The sequence below is a fragment of the Melozone crissalis genome, unplaced genomic scaffold (assembly GCF_028551555.1).
Source record: "Melozone crissalis strain CALT ecotype California unplaced genomic scaffold, PUWL_Pcris_2 ptg000034l_1, whole genome shotgun sequence".
Classification (NCBI taxonomy): domain Eukaryota; kingdom Metazoa; phylum Chordata; class Aves; order Passeriformes; family Passerellidae; genus Melozone; species Melozone crissalis.
Window position 1 is genome coordinate 19502913 of NW_026535812.1, and position 18158 is coordinate 19521070.

The 18158-nt window shown below is 40.8% G+C and overlaps 1 protein-coding gene across 1 annotated transcript in view; it reads right to left on the minus strand.

The window, feature by feature from the left end:
- Window positions 1-18018, minus strand: part of PIK3CA (phosphatidylinositol-4,5-bisphosphate 3-kinase catalytic subunit alpha) — a 39691-nt gene extending 21673 nt beyond the window's left edge. Inside the window, exons 1-2 of the mRNA XM_054282416.1 lie at window positions 17978-18018; window positions 951-1364 (exon numbers count right to left, since the gene is read on the minus strand). Coding sequence (XP_054138391.1) covers window positions 951-1302 — 352 coding nt within the window. The 5' untranslated portion in view covers window positions 1303-1364; window positions 17978-18018. The remainder of the gene's footprint in view (window positions 1-950; window positions 1365-17977) is intronic.
- Between the last annotated feature and the right edge of the window lie 140 nt (window positions 18019-18158).

The following is an 18158-nucleotide window of genomic DNA, read 5'->3' on the forward strand; positions in this document are numbered from 1 at the left end:
ATATAATAACAGTGCATTTCTTTCAGGTCCTTCAGATGTAATTCCATTTACTTTAATGGGATTACTTGGATAAATCATCACTTATGCATGAGTGTTCAAATGGAAACTTTCAATTGCTGTGTTGCATGGTTACCTAACCATTGCTCTCCCCAAGTCCTGAACACGTTGAGCTTTACAAAACAGAAGCAATTTACTTATTATGCATTCGTCACAATTAAATCATTTAACAATTAGCAGTACCTCAGAACAAGTATTTCCAGTTGACAAGCCTCTGCCACTGCAGTACACATTTGTTAGCAATGAAACAGGAGTGGGTATGTTTGTACTGCCTCAATTTAATTCTTAACCAAGATGCTGGAACAAATGCCAGATTCTCTGTGCTTCCACAAATGACCATGGAAAATCATAAGCTACTCCAGAGATGATTCAAAACATCAATTTGTCTCGCCTTCACATCTCCAACCTCAGGTGTTTTTCCCTCCTCTCCCCATGGCCTTTTGTCAGAAGGGGGATGAAGAAAGGTGAAAAAACCTAATTTCTGGAATTTGATTTTGTAAGCAAGCTAGAGCAGTATTAAAATCTGTGTCCACAAATCTAGAATGTTAAATCTAGAATGTACAATTCTGTAAACTCCAAACTAAATTATAACTGACTTCCCAAATAACAGGACAGGCATTGCTCTGTAATAATATGAAATCCTGCAAATAAAAGACAAGCAAAAAGATACCCTCTAACCCACAGGCAACCACCAATATGCTTTACAAAGCCAAGGTGAATGAAATAGATCAGAAAACAGGAGTTTAACTCGCTGATTATAAATATTGGCTTTACTATGATCAGCATCTTTGGACATTTGATGCAACAACTGGCAGGTATGAAATGTGACAGATATGACCCATTTTGAAGAGGATAATCAGTTAAACAATGTTTTTGAAAAAAGATAATCTCACCTATTTCTCTATTAAGAATCTTCTCTTCTCTGTTACCTACTGGTTCAATAACTTTCAGGAAAGGCTGAAACAGTCGCAGGTCACAAAGTCTCCGCGTTTCATCGAAAAACTCTTCTCTCTCTGCTTCCTGTGTAACACTTACAAAAATGTAAGAAGATTCATCTTGAAGGAGCTGATAGAGAGGGTACTTCCTTGCTTCTTTAAAGAGTTCATGTTTAATAGTCAGTAAGGTGGCCTCACGGAGGCATTCTAGAGTCACTATCATTCCGTTTGGGAGGAGACATTCCACCAGGATCCTGGGGGGCATCAAGTGGATGCCCCATAGTTCACCGGATGACGGCCGTGGAGGCATTTTTAAATCTTGGGGTAACTTTGTACTTCAAGCTCTTCAAGCAGTGATTCGTACGTGCAGACCTGAGTGAAAATCAGAAATTCAAATGTCAACATTTAAAATACAAACATCACCCAGAATCTCAGATAAAATGGTTCAAACGCCACTTAATAATTATAGATGAATATTCAGGGCTGTATTTTACATTCACAAGAAAGACTTGATAAAAACAAGCCTAAGAACTTGTACTTGAATCTAAATATCTACTCAAAACAGTTAATAGAAACACACTAGTTTGGAAAAATGCCAATATACATATAGTCTTTAGAATAGAGGATTTTTTAAAATCTCAACTTTAAATTAATTTCAATGAACATTTCAATAGCAGAGGGATGAAAATACCTAATACTCAAATTATTATAGAAATTTTTAACCAGATCTCAAGCCAAGTTCTCCATAGTTTTAATTTGCAAAGTGAAGCATTAATTATAATTTGGATGATACAAACCATCAGCTCTTTTAAGTTTAGCTAAACCAAGGCTTCCACATTGAAAAATGTTTTTTTCTCATCTCCAACCTCTAAATATTCAAAGAACACTTATATTATAGTTATAAATATTTACTAAAAGCTCTAAACTTGATTTTAAGAATTCATGCATACACAAGTTTTGGCCATAGCTGTTTCAGATCAGTATAAGCTACTTACACCAACAACAAACCCTTTTTTCCATTAGTGAGACAGAAGAATTGAGCCCCACTAACACTTTGTAGTTGGGCTTGTTTTATTTAGTGCCAATGCCCCGTTCCAGTTCCCTCTGGCAGCTGCATGAATGTCCCTGCCAAGCCAAAGGAAAGGAGAGGAACACGTGTGTGACCCTCTATCTGCTGCTCTGGCCATCTCAGAGCAGAGGAAATGAGTATGAGAAAGAGAGAAAATGAGAATGGGGCAGAGCATGAGAAAACCAGAGTCTGGACAGAGCAGAGATGTTTTATAGCCCAGTGGGTGAGGGGAGATGCCAAAAAGAGAGCAGAACTACCCAGCAGGCACACAGTGACACTTCACCAACAAACAGTCCTAATCCCTACCTATTTTTAATTTCCTTAACCAGAGGCAATATTTGTGTATTTGCAAAAGAAATCCAGTTTGTTCAGAATGTTTCCACATACAAATTGTTGGCATCCTGTGACAAGACTGAAGAACACTTCATGTAACAAAATATTTGGTCTTCTTTACTGGAATCCTGATATTTTCACACAGTATTCTACATTTTTCTGTAATGAAACAGAGGTGCTTATCTGTGCATTCACTGCTCTTAATTTTGGATAGATCCATCACAGAATCACAGAATGTTAAGGGTTGGAAGGGACCCCAAAGAGCATCTCATTCCAACTCCCCTGCCATGGGCAGGGACATTTCCACTGTCCCAGGTTGCTCCAAGCCCTGTCCAAGCTGACCTTGGACAATTCCAGGGATGGGGCAGCCACAGCTGCTCTGGGCACCCTGTGCCAGGGCCTCACCACCCTCACAGTCAACACTAACATTTACCTAGCCTAAATTCACCCTCATTCAGTTTGTACCCATCACTCCTTGTCTTATCACCACAGTCACAAACCCTCTTAGGACTGCTCCTGTATCTCAGTTTTCTTAAGAACAGAAAGGAAGGGAAACCCACAAGCCAACAGCTTCACATGTCTTCTGTTGGATCAGCTTCCTGAAAGCTCTCACTGTGGAAAAGCAATGGTTGCAATGCTTGCCTTTTGCTCAGCAAATTTTAAAAAATATGTATTTATTTAAAAATATATTTCTGCATATATTAATTAAATTATGTACATATAAAATTCACGTATAACATTTTATATATAAAGAAAAAGTGATCCTCCCTGCTGTATTAGCATTTCTTTTCTAAAAAGTTTTCTTCCAAGTACATCCAGTACCTGCTCTTGGGACACTTCAGTTCTTACAAAGAAACATCAGAATGAAAATGATGTTTTCGCAATTCCACTGCTTCCTAAGCAACTCTGAGTAGCAATAGGGTTGTCTTTTTTAATCCTTCCTTTGTAGATGCAGTTTGGGCTTTTAAAAATATCCACAGAACTATTGAAGTGCCACTGCAGATTTAGAAAAATGCTTTTCCAGTACCACCCCATGCATATTTAGAAACACTTTGCAACTGACTTCTTTTTAAGAAAGAGCTTAAAGAAGCTGCTTTATTTCCCCCATCACTGTGGCAGCCTCAGCGAGCGGATGCTGAAATGGAAAGCTCCCAGCACACACAGTGTATTTACAGAGCCAGAATTGGGAAGCTTACCAATTCCAAAACACTACCAGTGAACCCAAATAACACCATTCAGAGTAACTCAGAGGGTTCCAAACCACTGATAGCTATCCTCAGCTCCCAGATAAAATGAAGTACACAAGTTAAATGGCATCTTTTTGATCAGGCAAAGCATGAACAAGGTTCCCTCTCCATATCACTGAATCACATGCCTATTTACATTTCTTAAGTGCAAACACAGGCAGAAGCACATCGCTGTTATGGCACAAAGCAGCACAAAGCCCCCAAACAAACCAGAATATGCAGTCATATGAGCTTTCCTGTCCACATACACACAATGATAGTACAGATGGATACAACCAAATTAAATATTCACAACACAGACTCAGCTTGCACCAGCAGCCTTTTAATTGCAGTTCCACCATCCTGCTGAGGCTCTTCTGAACCATGAGAGCCCATTTTCACCCAGCCCAAGGGTGTGTATGCTCACCCCTCACCCTGCTGGCACTGGGGCTCCCTGAGCCAACTAGTTACGGGTCAGATGGATGGCAGAGGCAGAGAACAACTCACTTTCCCTTTCTTGTGCTGCCTTCTGTTGCTTTAGCTCCCTCCTGAGATCCCCATGGAGTCAGCCCAATGCAGGTCTGCACTGTGGGGCTGCCTGACTGCAGCAGGGCTGGGCAAGAGCAGCTGCAAGGATGGGGCCTCCTGCCACTGCAAGTTTTCCTCTCTCCCTCCCTCCCAGCAACAAAGAAACAGAGGCAGGAGTGGGGGACACACATACATCAAAAATGTAAATCCTTTTAGCCAAGCATCTCTTCAAAACAAACATCAGCACTGGCTTCCTTAAAGAATTCAAACCTTAAATGACAACTCAGTACCTTTTCTTAAAAAACTTGCAAATGGTCCAAATGTGACATCCCAAAATCTACAATTTTCAGAGCAACTGCACAAAGACAGCAGCTTTTGTTTCAAGCTGGGATACAGGCATGTGCTGGAATGGTGCATGCAGGCACTGTGTGCACATTCATTCCACTTGCACATGTAAGCACGCCTCCAGGGTTTGGATTTGGAAAGCAAGAATGTAAACAGAAACAGTTTTCAAGTATAGCTGGCAGCTTGTGTTTCTGTGTACACTTTAAAATCTGGAAGGCTGCCTGGAATAAATAGAATCAATTATGTTCTTCGACAGTAAAAGGACTGTAATTTTAAGGGAATTCTAGAGAGATGGTATTTAAATCAAACTTCAAGTGAACACTTCATCACACCTGCAATCCCTGACCTTCCTAAAGCATCTCAAACATTTTTCTCCTGCCAAAAGCTTTGGGACATCTGGACCAGCACAAAACAATCTCTAGTTTTGAGATTCCATTCAAAAAGAATAAACATACACGAGGGAAGACAGCAGGAAGATAAACATGCCTTCCATAATACTTGCTTCCAGATACACTTAGCATATGGATGCTAATTTATATAGCCTATGAATGCTATTTATATGAATGCTAATTTGTATAGCCTATTTTCCTATAGGTTATACAAATAATATAATCTGATATAGATGGTATAGTTCCTTATTAAGAATATGATATTCCAAGATTAGAAAATTTGGTTTCAGTAAACTGTGACAGTTTTATCTCCTCACAGACATGCTCTGCGTGACAGGGGGGCAATCTAGGGGAAAATATTATTGTTCACTTTAGCAGACATAGCCTGTCATCAGCACAAGTACCTACAGTTACTTTTGAGGCTCTGCAAGTTCTTCCTTCTCTAAAGTACCAACAAGCAAGAACTGTACCAAGCACACAAGGGAGCAACAAGTGCACTGTGCAGTAATATTGTACTGAAGTATAAAGGATGGGATGCTCATGCAAAGAGGTGCACACATCCCAGGGACTGAGCACTGAACACTCTGCACTGCTGTACACATCAGGCAGTGTTTCAAAACCTATTCAAAGGCCAGACTGAACACTCGATACAATTTTATCAGCCCACGGTTGAAATTGAATGAGTCATTCAGCAAACTGTTACACTTTAATTGAAGTCCATTAGTTTCCCCAGTCACAAGACAAATCCCATTACGCTGTTTGTACAGACAGGATGTAGCAATGTTTTAGAATATTTTGTGGCATCTTTGGTATCAGAGAGCTGCTCTTTAGGATCTGTGTCTGGATTTGATTTCTTTTCCAGGCAGAAGTTTCCTTCAGACTCCTAGCATTGCCTTCTATTCATTTAACAGTCCAACAATTTATGATCCTGATTTACTGTGCCCTCAACTGTAGGTTAAATGATTTTCCTGATTCTCTATCACACTGACAGAAGTATCAATTACAGGTATGACCCCAAATAAGCTTTTATAAAGTACTGTGGAATCCCCAAAACAGAAGCTGTGAGTTTGTGCAAATAAAAGAGTTCCTGGAACAAGAACAACACTTTTCAGAATGCAAAGGACATTTCAACCTTTCTAAATGCTAAAATGTTTCATTCTCGCCATCAGACAGATCAGGCTCTCTAAAACATGAAGAGAACTGGACAGAGTTGTCTGTCTAATTTTGCTGCTGTCCAAACCTGCTGTGTGGTGACAGTAAGACTGCCACAGACTAGGTATTTTCAGTACTGTCCTTTTGTTCTTGCTGTTTGCCAAGGTGGCACTCTTCCAGAACCCAGGAAGACGAGTACAAAGATGTCTGAAACTGTCCTCCATGAAAACATGATTATCCCCAGATTTAACTGGTGAAACCACTGCTTTGTTCAGGACAGAAAGCAGCAGGCTGTGGCACTGCAGGCGTGGCTGATTCATACGTACTGCTGTCGTCCCTGCTTCCCAGAAAACGTGCAGATACCAGGAACTCCTTATCTGATCACAAACAGCAGCCCAGGGGAAGCAAACAGGAGGATTTAACACTGTCAAAAACATCTCAGCCCTCAGTTTCCTTCTGAAACAGACAAGTATTTCCAAACACTATCAATTTTATTTGTAGTTACTTCAAAACCAGTGCTGAGTATATTTGCCTTATTCTAGACTGAGCTAAAGACCCCTAAAATTATTGGCAACATCTATAGAATAATAGTACTGCTGAAATATTGGGTCTTTTTTCCTGTGAATGCAAAAGCTCACTAGAAATTAGTGAAAAGCAATTTCAGTTTAGTTAGATATGAGAATATGAGGTGGCTACATTTCAGAACTGTTCTCTATAAAGTTATCTTACATCCAGATTTTTTTTCAGAATGCAATATTCTCCTAGTGACTCCCAGATACTATGAATAAAATTATTGGTGAAGTCATCCTGAAAAAAAGAAGAACCCACTACAAAGTATTTCCCAAGAGGAACTATGTGTGCTATGTTGCTGCAGGATCAAACAGCTGAAACAAATCCAAGATGATCAGTTTGAAAAGATTTACTATTGCTGGAGTATTTTTTTCCTCTCCAAGTGAACCAAAAGACCTTTGTGAATTCTTATTCTGAAATCCTTGCTTGCCCTCCCCCATGCATGCAGGCACAGTGTTTATAGCTTCCCTCACTGTCTGGGAGCCATGAAAACAGGATCACGAGAAAGAAGCACTTGCAAGTTGCTGGTGACCTCCAGAACTCCCACCAGGACTGTGCCTTCTCCCTAGGGATCCCATGACATACCAAAGGCAGAATATCTGTCCTAGAACATTTTCTTCCAGCTAAAGGCAGAACTTTTTCTCTTTTTTAAACAAAGAAAAGCCTGGAATTAAATTTTCCTTTTTAGTCCAAAATCATTCAGTAATTCCACCCCTAGCTCCACCTCAAAACACAAGATTTTGTTATTTATAGGAGTCATAAAGCACAACAAAGAATTAGAAAAGCAACATATCATCTATTTGCACTTCACATATCTGCTTACTCATTATTTCAGCAATTAGCTTGGCTTGCTGTGGAGCAGGATGAGAATTACCTTTCCACCTGGCTCTGTGCTGCTCCTCCACATTAGGCTGTGAGCTCTGAAGGTCAGTGAGCAGCACCCAAATTCTTACAAGCTGTTTAAATCAAAAGCTTTAAAGTTTGCCAACAAAATCAGAGCAAGATGCCATTTTATACCCATAGAAATAAGGTTTTCCTTTCATTACATATTTTTGTTTAATACTCCATTTCATATGGCTGAAAAACATTGTTTCATGTGAACATCAGGAAGAACACAAAGCCAAAGCACACCATAAAAGCTTACTCTGCTTCTTGCTGCAAATATTAATGGTTTCAATGTCAGCCTTCATGTGTAGTTCTGCTTTTGGAAATTAGTGCCAGACGATGTAAACAAAAGCTTAATGAAACCAGGTTTGAAAAGTAACAAATGCTGGTTATCCAACTAAAAAAAATTCCACCTTAAATAATGCTGTTTACTTTTCTTTCTGTGTTTCTTCCCATCCTCCCACCTTCCTGGGATATTTGGAATGCAGACAGTAAACAGGATCTTTAAAAACAGGAAGTGCGGGCACACAGACAAGGAACCAGAGCAGAGTTAATCCAGGTGTTCTGTGCTCCAGTCTGGTCTGAACCCCCACCCAGCATCAGCAGCTGTGTACCAGACCTGTAACTCCCATCCAGGGCCTTTCCCAGTGTTGTTCTCCCCAGATTTGTCACCTTGGCTTTTAGAAGTCACTGCTGCAGCATGATGAACCTCCAGTTGCACTGAGGAAGAGGAAAGGTTTCCTCTCCCTACTGTCCCTGCCCAGAAAGGCAGGGGAAGAACTGCAATAAAACCCCGGAGGTACTGCAGACCTCACACAGTTACACTTACCTCTCTAGCACAAGCAACGGTGTCAGGAGTGTTCAATTATTAATCTACATTCATCTTTACACAGAACAGTCACCCTGCGAGCCCTTTTTTGCTAAGAAGCAGCTGAAAAAGACATCAGGCTCAGACTGACAGTATCTTGTTTACTTCCCATGTAACAATTCTTAGGATGCAGTCTGGCACCAACTTTAAATTGAGATAAAGTGTTTCTGCTGTACTAAGTTACTCCAGACCCTGAATGTGTAAAACCAGAAAAGCTTTTGCAGGGGCAGTGGATAGCACCATTCTTGCATCTTCACAGATTTTTAACAGCAAGCCTAGAACACTGAACTGGAAACAGAAGTTTCAGTTCTGTAATCCAAATATAAATTAGCCCTCCATTTATGCTATCTTTACAGACTTCTGCAGCCAAATAGTACTTAACAGGAGCATGGGTTTAGTCTGCATGGACTTACTGAATTCAGTTAGCAGAAATCATTATCCTTTATTTACTGGCAAACAGAGGATAGCATGCAACTTCATTTTTGTTAGAGGATTTGTAAGGAACCACATGCCTCAGCAAGAGCTATGGAAGTACGTTGTTTTATTTTTCTCTTTGTTTGAACTCCTCAACTGAAAAACTAAAACAATGCTTTCTCCACTGAGCTACTCCTTAGCTCCCTTTTCAAAACCATTTGTTGAGTGAAGGAAGTTTGTAGCAGAGTTAATACAAAGGCACAGCCCCTGTAATGAAAAACTCAATTCTGCAGCTAAAGACACTTGTCCTATAAACAGCCGAAACTCACACAGTTCTTAGCAGGTTATCCTATAAAAGACACATGGAATAAGACAGCAGCAGACAAATCCAGTTCTGTGCAAACCCTGCCCTGTGGAAGCTGCCGTCTACTTCCACACAAGCTACAATCACAAGAGGAAAATACCACAGCTTTTCACACCAGGGTCAGTCACAAATGAAGTCCTACTCCCTATCACTTGTTTGTGATACAGCCAATGGTGATTAACTAAATATTTATTTGGCAGTAGATGATTACACTGCTGAGAGGTAAACAGCAACAGTTTTCCATAAAGTATTTTCAACGGACCAAGATTGTCCTGCTTACCCCCCACACCAAGAGGGGATAATATTCATCTGCAAAGTGGGTATAATATTCATCTGGCAACACTTATTGCTCCCATCAGGCTTCATCTCCCAAAAGGTCACAGATCACACTGGTGTATTGCACCTAAGCACATAGGAAAACTGGGCCTTCTATGAGAAACAACTCTGCAAGACTAAATTCCCGATTTTGTAAACTCACCTGACTGCTTCGTGTAAGTTACAAAGAAAACAAAGATCCTCTGAAACCTCAAGGAGTGTTTATTCTCATTGTAGCTGTTGATCCTGGTTGAACACCATTTTTCTCTGCATTTACAAGTTGGATACCACAGTTGTGATGCTCAAGACATCAACAGATTTGCATTTGTGTTCAACAGGTGCAAACAAACAGGATCCACTGTGACTGTGTAGGCCCTGCATGCTCCAGCCTGAAGCACAAAACCAGCTCTGGCAAACTGGGACATGGTTCTCTACCACCCTTAACCAAATGGGTATCACTCCTGTACGTGACTGTGAGAAGCATCTGTTATGATCTGATGTTAAAGTTCCCTGCACAAGTCAAGTTGCAAATGAGATCAAATGTCTGTTCAACAATATCAACATAATTCTGCCACATGAAGTGTATAAGGGAAAGAGGAGAGAGAGTGCAAGCAGGAGAGAGGGAGTCATCACCATGGATCCTGAGGTGTCCCCTTAGTCCTCCAGTGCCCTGGGCTTCTTCACAGAGGTGGCAGAATCCCACCTGGTTCACTCCCAGTCAGTTTTAAACCATCCCTCACTAGCATGAGAAGCTTGAGTGGTTTTTGACTCCTCATTAGCATGAGAGGTAAGAGTAGGAGTGGTTTTACAGATCCTCATTAGCATGAAGCAGAGTGGGAGTGGCTTTTGGCTCCTCATTAGCATAAGAAGTGAGAGTGGGTGTGGTCTCACCACTGGACATATCCAGGTGTTATTTTGGTGGTCATTTAGGGTCTGCTCTGTTGGTCATACAAGGCACACATCCCCCAAAGCCAAGTGTCCTCTTTGACACCCCACTGCTTGGCTTGTGCAGTTACACACTTGTTCTATAACACACCCCAACAGAGCATTGCTGTGAAAAGCACTGCCCTGGGTCAGAACTGAAACTCTTCATTTTTGTGGCTCTGGTGTTTCTGCAACAAGTTTCGTCACTGAGCAAGCATTTAAGGCAGATGCTGGAAATGTTATTACCCCTTTCCTTAGAGCATCTGCTTTGCAAACCATGTTGTGCAACACAAGCACAGTAAGTGTGGGGCTACCGAGACGTGAAGCTGAGTGCTGTTCATCCCTTTTCCCTCTACTTCAAGCTGGAACCCAAATTGTTTCTCTAACAAGGTCAGCACAGCAGCAATTTGTGGTTGATGCATCAGAAAGAAATGGCTACTGTTTGTCTAAATAGATAATGTTTGCAGTGAACATGAACTTCCAAAGAAGTGACACAAGCTCATAGGTATTTAAGCAGTGACTATCAGCCACGCTCTGCAGAACTTCAAGGATTTCCCAGCTTCCCAGTTTAGGAAGTCACTTTCATAACCAGATTAAATGGTTTGAGACTAAGGCACATGCAGCCTACTACTACAATCAGAGCTCTGTAAGAAGCAGATATTAAATTGAAAGGCCTTCAATATAAAAAAGCCAAATAGATACTGGTAGTAATCAGTCACTGCTATTGAGAGAGTTTGACACATTTACACACAAAAAGAAATATTTTTTAAATACATGGATAGTTCTTTGGAAACATTTCATTGATGTTTTTGTAGGTGTGTATATTCCAAAAGACTGAAATCAGTTTTCAGCCTGGTGAAGTTTAACCATGCAATAGAACAGAAGACCACAAAAGCTCAAGTGTTTTGGATTTAATTTCCACCCATTAAAAAAACAGCAATTAGGGAAGCATATCTATCTTACAAAGCATCTTTTTTGTTGTTTAAATAAATGCCTGCTCACATACCAGGACAACAAGAGACTGGAATCTATAATCATGGTTACACTTCTCATATCACCCTGAAGCTGTTTGTGATACTGCACTATCTGCTGAGCTACAATGAAAAGCCTGGAAAAGAGGTGATGAAAGAAGACCTGAAGAGCTGGATTACAAAGCACTTTGACAACATATTTAAGAAGAGTTTCCATAGCCAGGTGTAGGTTTTGCTATCCTTTTCTTCATGTATAAATTCTGCCATTTTATTGCTTGTTGGCTTCTGTTTTCATCTTTATCTCTTGGTGGCAGTTTTTGCCATCGCTCCCAAACTGTCAAAACATTCCAAGCTGGAGCTATCTGAGATCAAGGCAGTGCTGCTGAGCAGTGATAACAGCATCAGTGCTTTATCCTCCATTTCACAGCTAGCTGAAGAGGAAGGCAAGTTATTAGAATTTTAGGTGTTCAACCTTGGATGAACACGAGCAAAAGAGTTAATCTCTACCTTCTCAAATAAAATATTAAAATCAATTTAAGCTCTTTCTTTTAACTAGCAATCTCTTATCCAAAACTTCATGTAACTGTATAAGTTTATCCTCTCCAATTACAGCATCACAATTTCATTTATTACCATCTTATACTAAATACAAATGCAATTTATCACAAATCAATCTTTGTAAATAACTTGCTAGACTGGCAGTGGAACTCACAGGCACATTCTCAATTGTACATCACTATCAAGACTATTCCAGATGTCTGGAATAGTCAGATGTTATTGCTTAAAAATAGCTCTTAAACACCAGAGGCTTTCTTGGGACAAATGCTCTTTTACAGTACTTAACACTTTAAAATTGAAGATTTCAGAGGTGACAGCATGAAACTACATGAAGATAAAACACAATATATTTATCACTTCCCTCCCACCAATGGAGACTGCCTTGATAAACTGGTAAGTAGAACTGGTTGTTCAACATCCACAAAGGGATGAAGAGCAATTTTCGGTGTTATTAGTATCACTTCCACTTTTATTATTAGTCACAGCATTTCCTGATTATTCTGTAAAGAGCTGGGAATATAAATAAAAAAATGAAGACTAAGTGTTATGTTTTAGAGTCTAAGCAGTTTAATGACACCACAGGCATATTTTGGAGGATTTGGAATGCTAGTTTTGACTTCCCTTTTCCCAGAGGAAGTCAGATCTATCTGGAAACTTCTTATGTTAGCACTATTCACTTCCATCTTTCGAACCGTGCCTTTAGTCAAGAGCCAAGTTAGGAGTTTTCCAGATTTAATGAAAAGTACCTTAATGGCACAAGCACTGAAGCTGGATCATAACATTCCTCATCACAAAAAATATATTTATTGAGTTTTGTCAGAACTGAAACTGAATAGTTTGAGAAAGAAACAATTCCTCCCCACTCTGCCTGCCTGGTAAAGAAGCCTTTACCCCTCTGCTCACTCTCCTTGCACTTGCATTTTCAAGCATTCTGTTTTTAGTTTGCCAATGTCTTTGCAGAGATCAATCTCCTCACTTTTCCAGCAAGTCAGATGTCAAAGCCCCAAGGTACTGGAAATTTTGTTCTATTAGATTCAGATCACAGAACAGGCATGTATTTCTACTTATGGCTGATTAGTCTCAGATGAAATGCTGAATCTTGAATATTTTCCTTTCAGTAATGTTCAAAGTTTCTTGCATTGTGAGGATGTTCAAGAATTTTTTTCTTTGTTGACTGGTGATAGCTAAGAGAAGGAACAAGGTTGCAACAAGGAGTAATTTCTTTATTCAACAGCTTAGTGTCATTAAAGGACACTTATCCAAAACAACAATTGTAATTTCACCAGGAAAGCCATGTTTTTGAAAGGAGTGGGACCTAATTTAACAGCAAGAGTTAAAAATCAGGAACAGTGCTGGAACATATTGGGCAAGAGTCATTCATCACCATTAACTGCTAGATTAAGTATTGGCAAAAGACTGACTAAGGAGTATGAGAAAAAAGAAAAGCAGTGAAATCTTAATGACAGATAAGATTTTTGACGTGTTGTACAATCTAGGAGGCAACCATCCAGCTTTCTCTTTTCTCTTGGACCGAAAATAGCCCAAGGGATGTTTCTCTGTATTTCTTTCTCCTAGAAAAGGGTCAGAATACACAGATTTACCACAATAAATGTGACTCAGCTGACTCAAAATTTCAGGGAACTTACAGTCAGCCTTACTCAATTCAATAAATCTTCTGTGTTCAACAAATGTGCTTTGAGGTTCACAACCCTCAAAAGCTGCATTTTCAGATGTTTCTTTAATCAGAAGCTGTAGGCAAAACTGCCAAGGTTTTTCTGTATAAAAATCCATGAAGGTAAGTTAATTAAAGCAAATGTGTTAATGAGTAGACAAAGCCCCCAAACAACAAACCCCAGTCTCTTTGGGATTTATCTAACCCTCCACTGGTGAAAAGCAACAGGACATGAAACCAGAGATCACTGAACCTAAAGCTGGCTGTTTGACACAACTGTTTGTTCTTAACTCGACTGAAGCAGCCACTTCTACTGCTGCAAGGCAAGCAAAAGCTGCACCAGGGCTCCATCATTTCTCCTGTTCAACTTGGCAGAGGTAAGCTGCCCTCTTAGAACTTCATCTTCACATTTCTGGAGCTCAGGTCTGTGAGCAGTGTTTTCCAAAGAGAGACTACAACCATTCCCAGGGAGTTTCCTTAGCAGACACAACTGACCAAGTGCTTTTATCCCCTGCTTTGCTGGCTTTAAGAACTCTGGAAATAGAGAACAGGTGATGATGTCTCCTGTCCCTCACATTCCTTCTTTGAAACACACAGGCCTCTTAGCCTGCCTTGCACAAAATCTGTACCCAGAATTAACTAGAAAAATACTTTTCCAGAATTCAAGTGTAGATACATCCTATATAAAACAATATATATGCTAAGTATTGCTTAGACTGAGAAGTCAGATCCAGAATTACATAAACTGTACTCAGTCTGCTGCTTTTCCATATGACTACAAGTTAATGTACAGGATTTATAAAAATGCCTCTTTTCCTTTTCTAAACCAGTTTAATTCCCCCTGCCCCCCAGCTGGGCTTGGTTTTGTGCTGGATTTTTTGTTTGTTTGTTTGATTGATTGTTTGGATTTTGTTAAAGTTAATACTATACCAGTGCTGCAGGAGCAAAAAAACAAGCCAGCAGTTAATACTCAGAGTATTATTTCTGGTTCATTTAGCACTTCATTAACCATTCAAAAATAGATCTGTAGAACAAATTCAGCTGGGAGGAACCTCTGGAGGTTATCTTGACCAACTCCATAATCAAAACAAATCACATACATTTGTTGTCCAATTAAATATAGAGAGAAACAAATCCATTCTCTCCACAGCTCCCATTTGGATTAGGATACTACAAAGAGAAAATTGTAACAGAATTCTTTGCCATGACACATTCAACTTCAAGAGCCAAAGAAAATTCCCATCCAGTTTTAGCATAAATATTTTTGTGGCCTCTTCTAGTCATAGCTACAGACAGGCATCATCCCCTTGGAGCAGCTGGATGTCTGGCTTTTGAAAAGGATGAGACAAAACTCCCACAAGCACGGAATGCAAAGCACAAAAAGCTGCAAAACCCCCAAACCTTTGCTTACACTAGAAGTCACATCTGTTGTCCAGTTAGCCAAAGTGCAAACTCTTATCCTTTCCTTCAAAGTTCTCCCCCTCCAACTTCATCACACACACAAAAATGCAGATATGGCCCATTTTTTTCTCAGTGGGGAGGATTTACTAGATCTCACATATTTTCAGTAATTACAAACCAGTAAGTAAGACAAAACTTAGTTTTAGAATGGTATTTGAAGACTATCTAGAAAGACAAGGATTATTTTTGTCCAGTTCTAAATAACAAAATCAGTTTCTGCATCAGTATTGAAGTTAAAACAAAGTATCTTAGCTCCCCCTCACCCAAACACAACACTCCTTAAATATCCTATTGACTATAATATTTGTTAGCATTCATTAATGTACTCAAGTAGGCAAAGCAAAGCTACATGATGCCAGTCTGGAGCTGCTATTATTTGTGTGATTTAGAACTAATGCATCATCATCCCAATTTCCTCAGGCAAACAAAACCAATGGCAACAATCTTCCATTTGGAAATGAGTGATACTTGCAAGGGGTTTTTAGGTTATTCCTAACACCCAGAGAATCTGCACCAGAAATCTCAAAGATTGCATAAAGAGCTGATGTTTTAAGCACAAAACATAAGAAAGCAGTTTTTGCAGACTGCATGTCAGCCTTAGGCTTGTACTCTAGTCATTTATAGAGAGTTTTAACTCAGAAAGAAATTAAAGTTATGATGATAACTTTCATTATCAAGGTTGTTCCAAGTTGTATCACACATGAGCAAGCCACGAAAAAGCACACCACACACACAAAAACTGAGGATCTGTGGATCAGGAAGTCCATTCCTTATTCCACAACACCTTTTAAAGGTGTGCTTTTCTTCAAATAACTGGAAACCTCTTGTGGGGTTACTCCGTTTGTTTTGTGAGATAGCATGAACTCCTTGCTGGTTGCAGAAATTCATATTCTAAAGCTTTGAACAGCTTTTAAAATAAAAAGTTATCCAGGGAAAAGTGTCCCCCATTTGCTCAGAGAAAGCAGGAATAGCCTGATTATCAGAGAAACAGTTAACTAAGTATTGAACCACTTTATGACTTCCAATAAAGCACAATTGCTTTGTAAACAAATCAGCTACACCCCCTTCCCAAAGAATACTCCAGAAAGAAGAAAAAAAAAAAAAGAAACAAAACTCCCAAAAAAACCCTCTCAGAGCCATCATGCATGCAGAAAAAGCAACAACAAACAGAATAAACTTGTCATTGATACAGAATGGCAAATTGGAGCAGCCAATTACAACCCTTTGCCATGGATTTGCAGGCTGGGATTCTCCTGTCCTGAAAAAACACTGAGCACTGTCTCCAGGTTGCTAAGAATGGCACCAAGTTAACACCCAGGAAATGCAGGGCATCTCACCAGTCAGATTCCAACTGCAGCTCTGGACCCGCAGCATTTACTGTCCTAATGAAAAAGTGGAATATTCCATGGATCCCATAGGAATTGTGTGGTTTCATAAATTTCTCTGTGAACACTGGGATTGGTTGATGTGTGCTTTCTCTACATTGGCTAAAATGTGCTTCTAAATAAGTAACAACTCTGAAAGTTTTCCACTGCTATTCTTTGAGAATAAAGTTATTTGTTGTGAAGCTTTAAGTTCACATGGGGCTTTATTTTAGAGCAGCTTATCCAGTCAGTTCCTCATAGCAGACACATTATTAAATCCCATCACCCTGCATACTGGAATATTCCCAGGAACTAACAAAGTTTGCACACAAGAAGTGGACTTTGATTATTACACTGCATTATAGAATTGCAGCATGGAAGCAACAAGTATGAGTCCACCTCTATAAACTCACTGTGAGATGGAAGAAACTAAAGAATGAGTCAGATCATGATGGGAAAGTTTCTAACTTTATCCAGTGTGATAAATTTGAACACCTGGTATAGCTCAAAGCAGGGATGTGAAGGTACAAATAACTAACAAAACAAAATAGCTTTTTTTTCTATTAAGTTCAACAAAATCTAGACTCAGAACCCAATTTACCACGCCTTTATAAGTTTGCTGCAGAGTTAAATAAAGAAAATAATCATACTCTCTACTGTCTACTTTTAAAGTATATATACTTGCCTTCTGTTTGTTCTGAATAGGTACTGATTATAAAATAACCTTAGTTCAATTAGATCTTTAGTCAAAAAAGAAAAAAATAGACATAAAAATTATAAAAATTGGAGACATACCTATAACAGCTACAGAATTGGCCTGATATCTTAATAACTTAAGGAATACTGAAAACAACTACAAAACCCCTAAAGAAAAACAAACAGTTTTGTTTGTTTTGTGTTTGTGTTAGTTTGGCGAAAGCTTTGCTACTATAGAGTCTACCAGAAAACCATAAATACTGGCAAGAAACAGCAGCTTCGTATATACCATCAATACAAACCGATCTCTGGGTAGCACAAGGTAGGAAAGAAGGTTTTACAGGTAGCAGGGACGGGCCAGTGCTCCTGTCAGCCGAGAGCTCGTGTGCCAGGATCCCCATCCCCACACACACAGACAGACACACACACCCAAGGGGAGAGCTCTGCTCCCAGCGGCATCACCCACCTCGTGGGCCAGGATCCCCACACACACACACAGACACAGACACACACACCCAAGGGGAGAGCTCTGCTCCCAGCGGCATCACCCACCTCGTGGGCCAGGATCCCCCCACATCCACACAGCCATCGGGAGAAGCTCTGCTCCCAGCGGCATCACCCAGCCCATCCCCGGCACTGTGAGCACACTCACAGCGCTCAGCTCCACTCCAGGGGTGGAGACACCCACACTGCAAAACAACAAGCCGCTATTCTTCCTCTCCCGGCTCGCGTCCCTGCCAGCACACCCCGAGCGCGGGCTGCGGCGGGGGAGCGCTGCCGGCCGAGCGCGGCCCCTCAGCCCCGCGCTGCCCCCGAGCCCCCTCGGCGAGCGGCGCTCCGGGAGCGGCCCCTCACGACCCCCGCCTCACTCAGTCACTCACCCGCCCGCCGCGGCCTCCCCGGGCCGGCCGCGCCCGCCGCGCCCCGGGCCGCGCCCGCCGCCTCCCGCCGCTGCGGCCGCCCCGTTCGCCTCGGCCGGTGCCTGTGCCCCGGGCGCGGGCGGCAGCGGCGCCGGCAGCCGCTCCCCGACAGCCGCCGCCTCCCGCACGGGAATAACAGGAA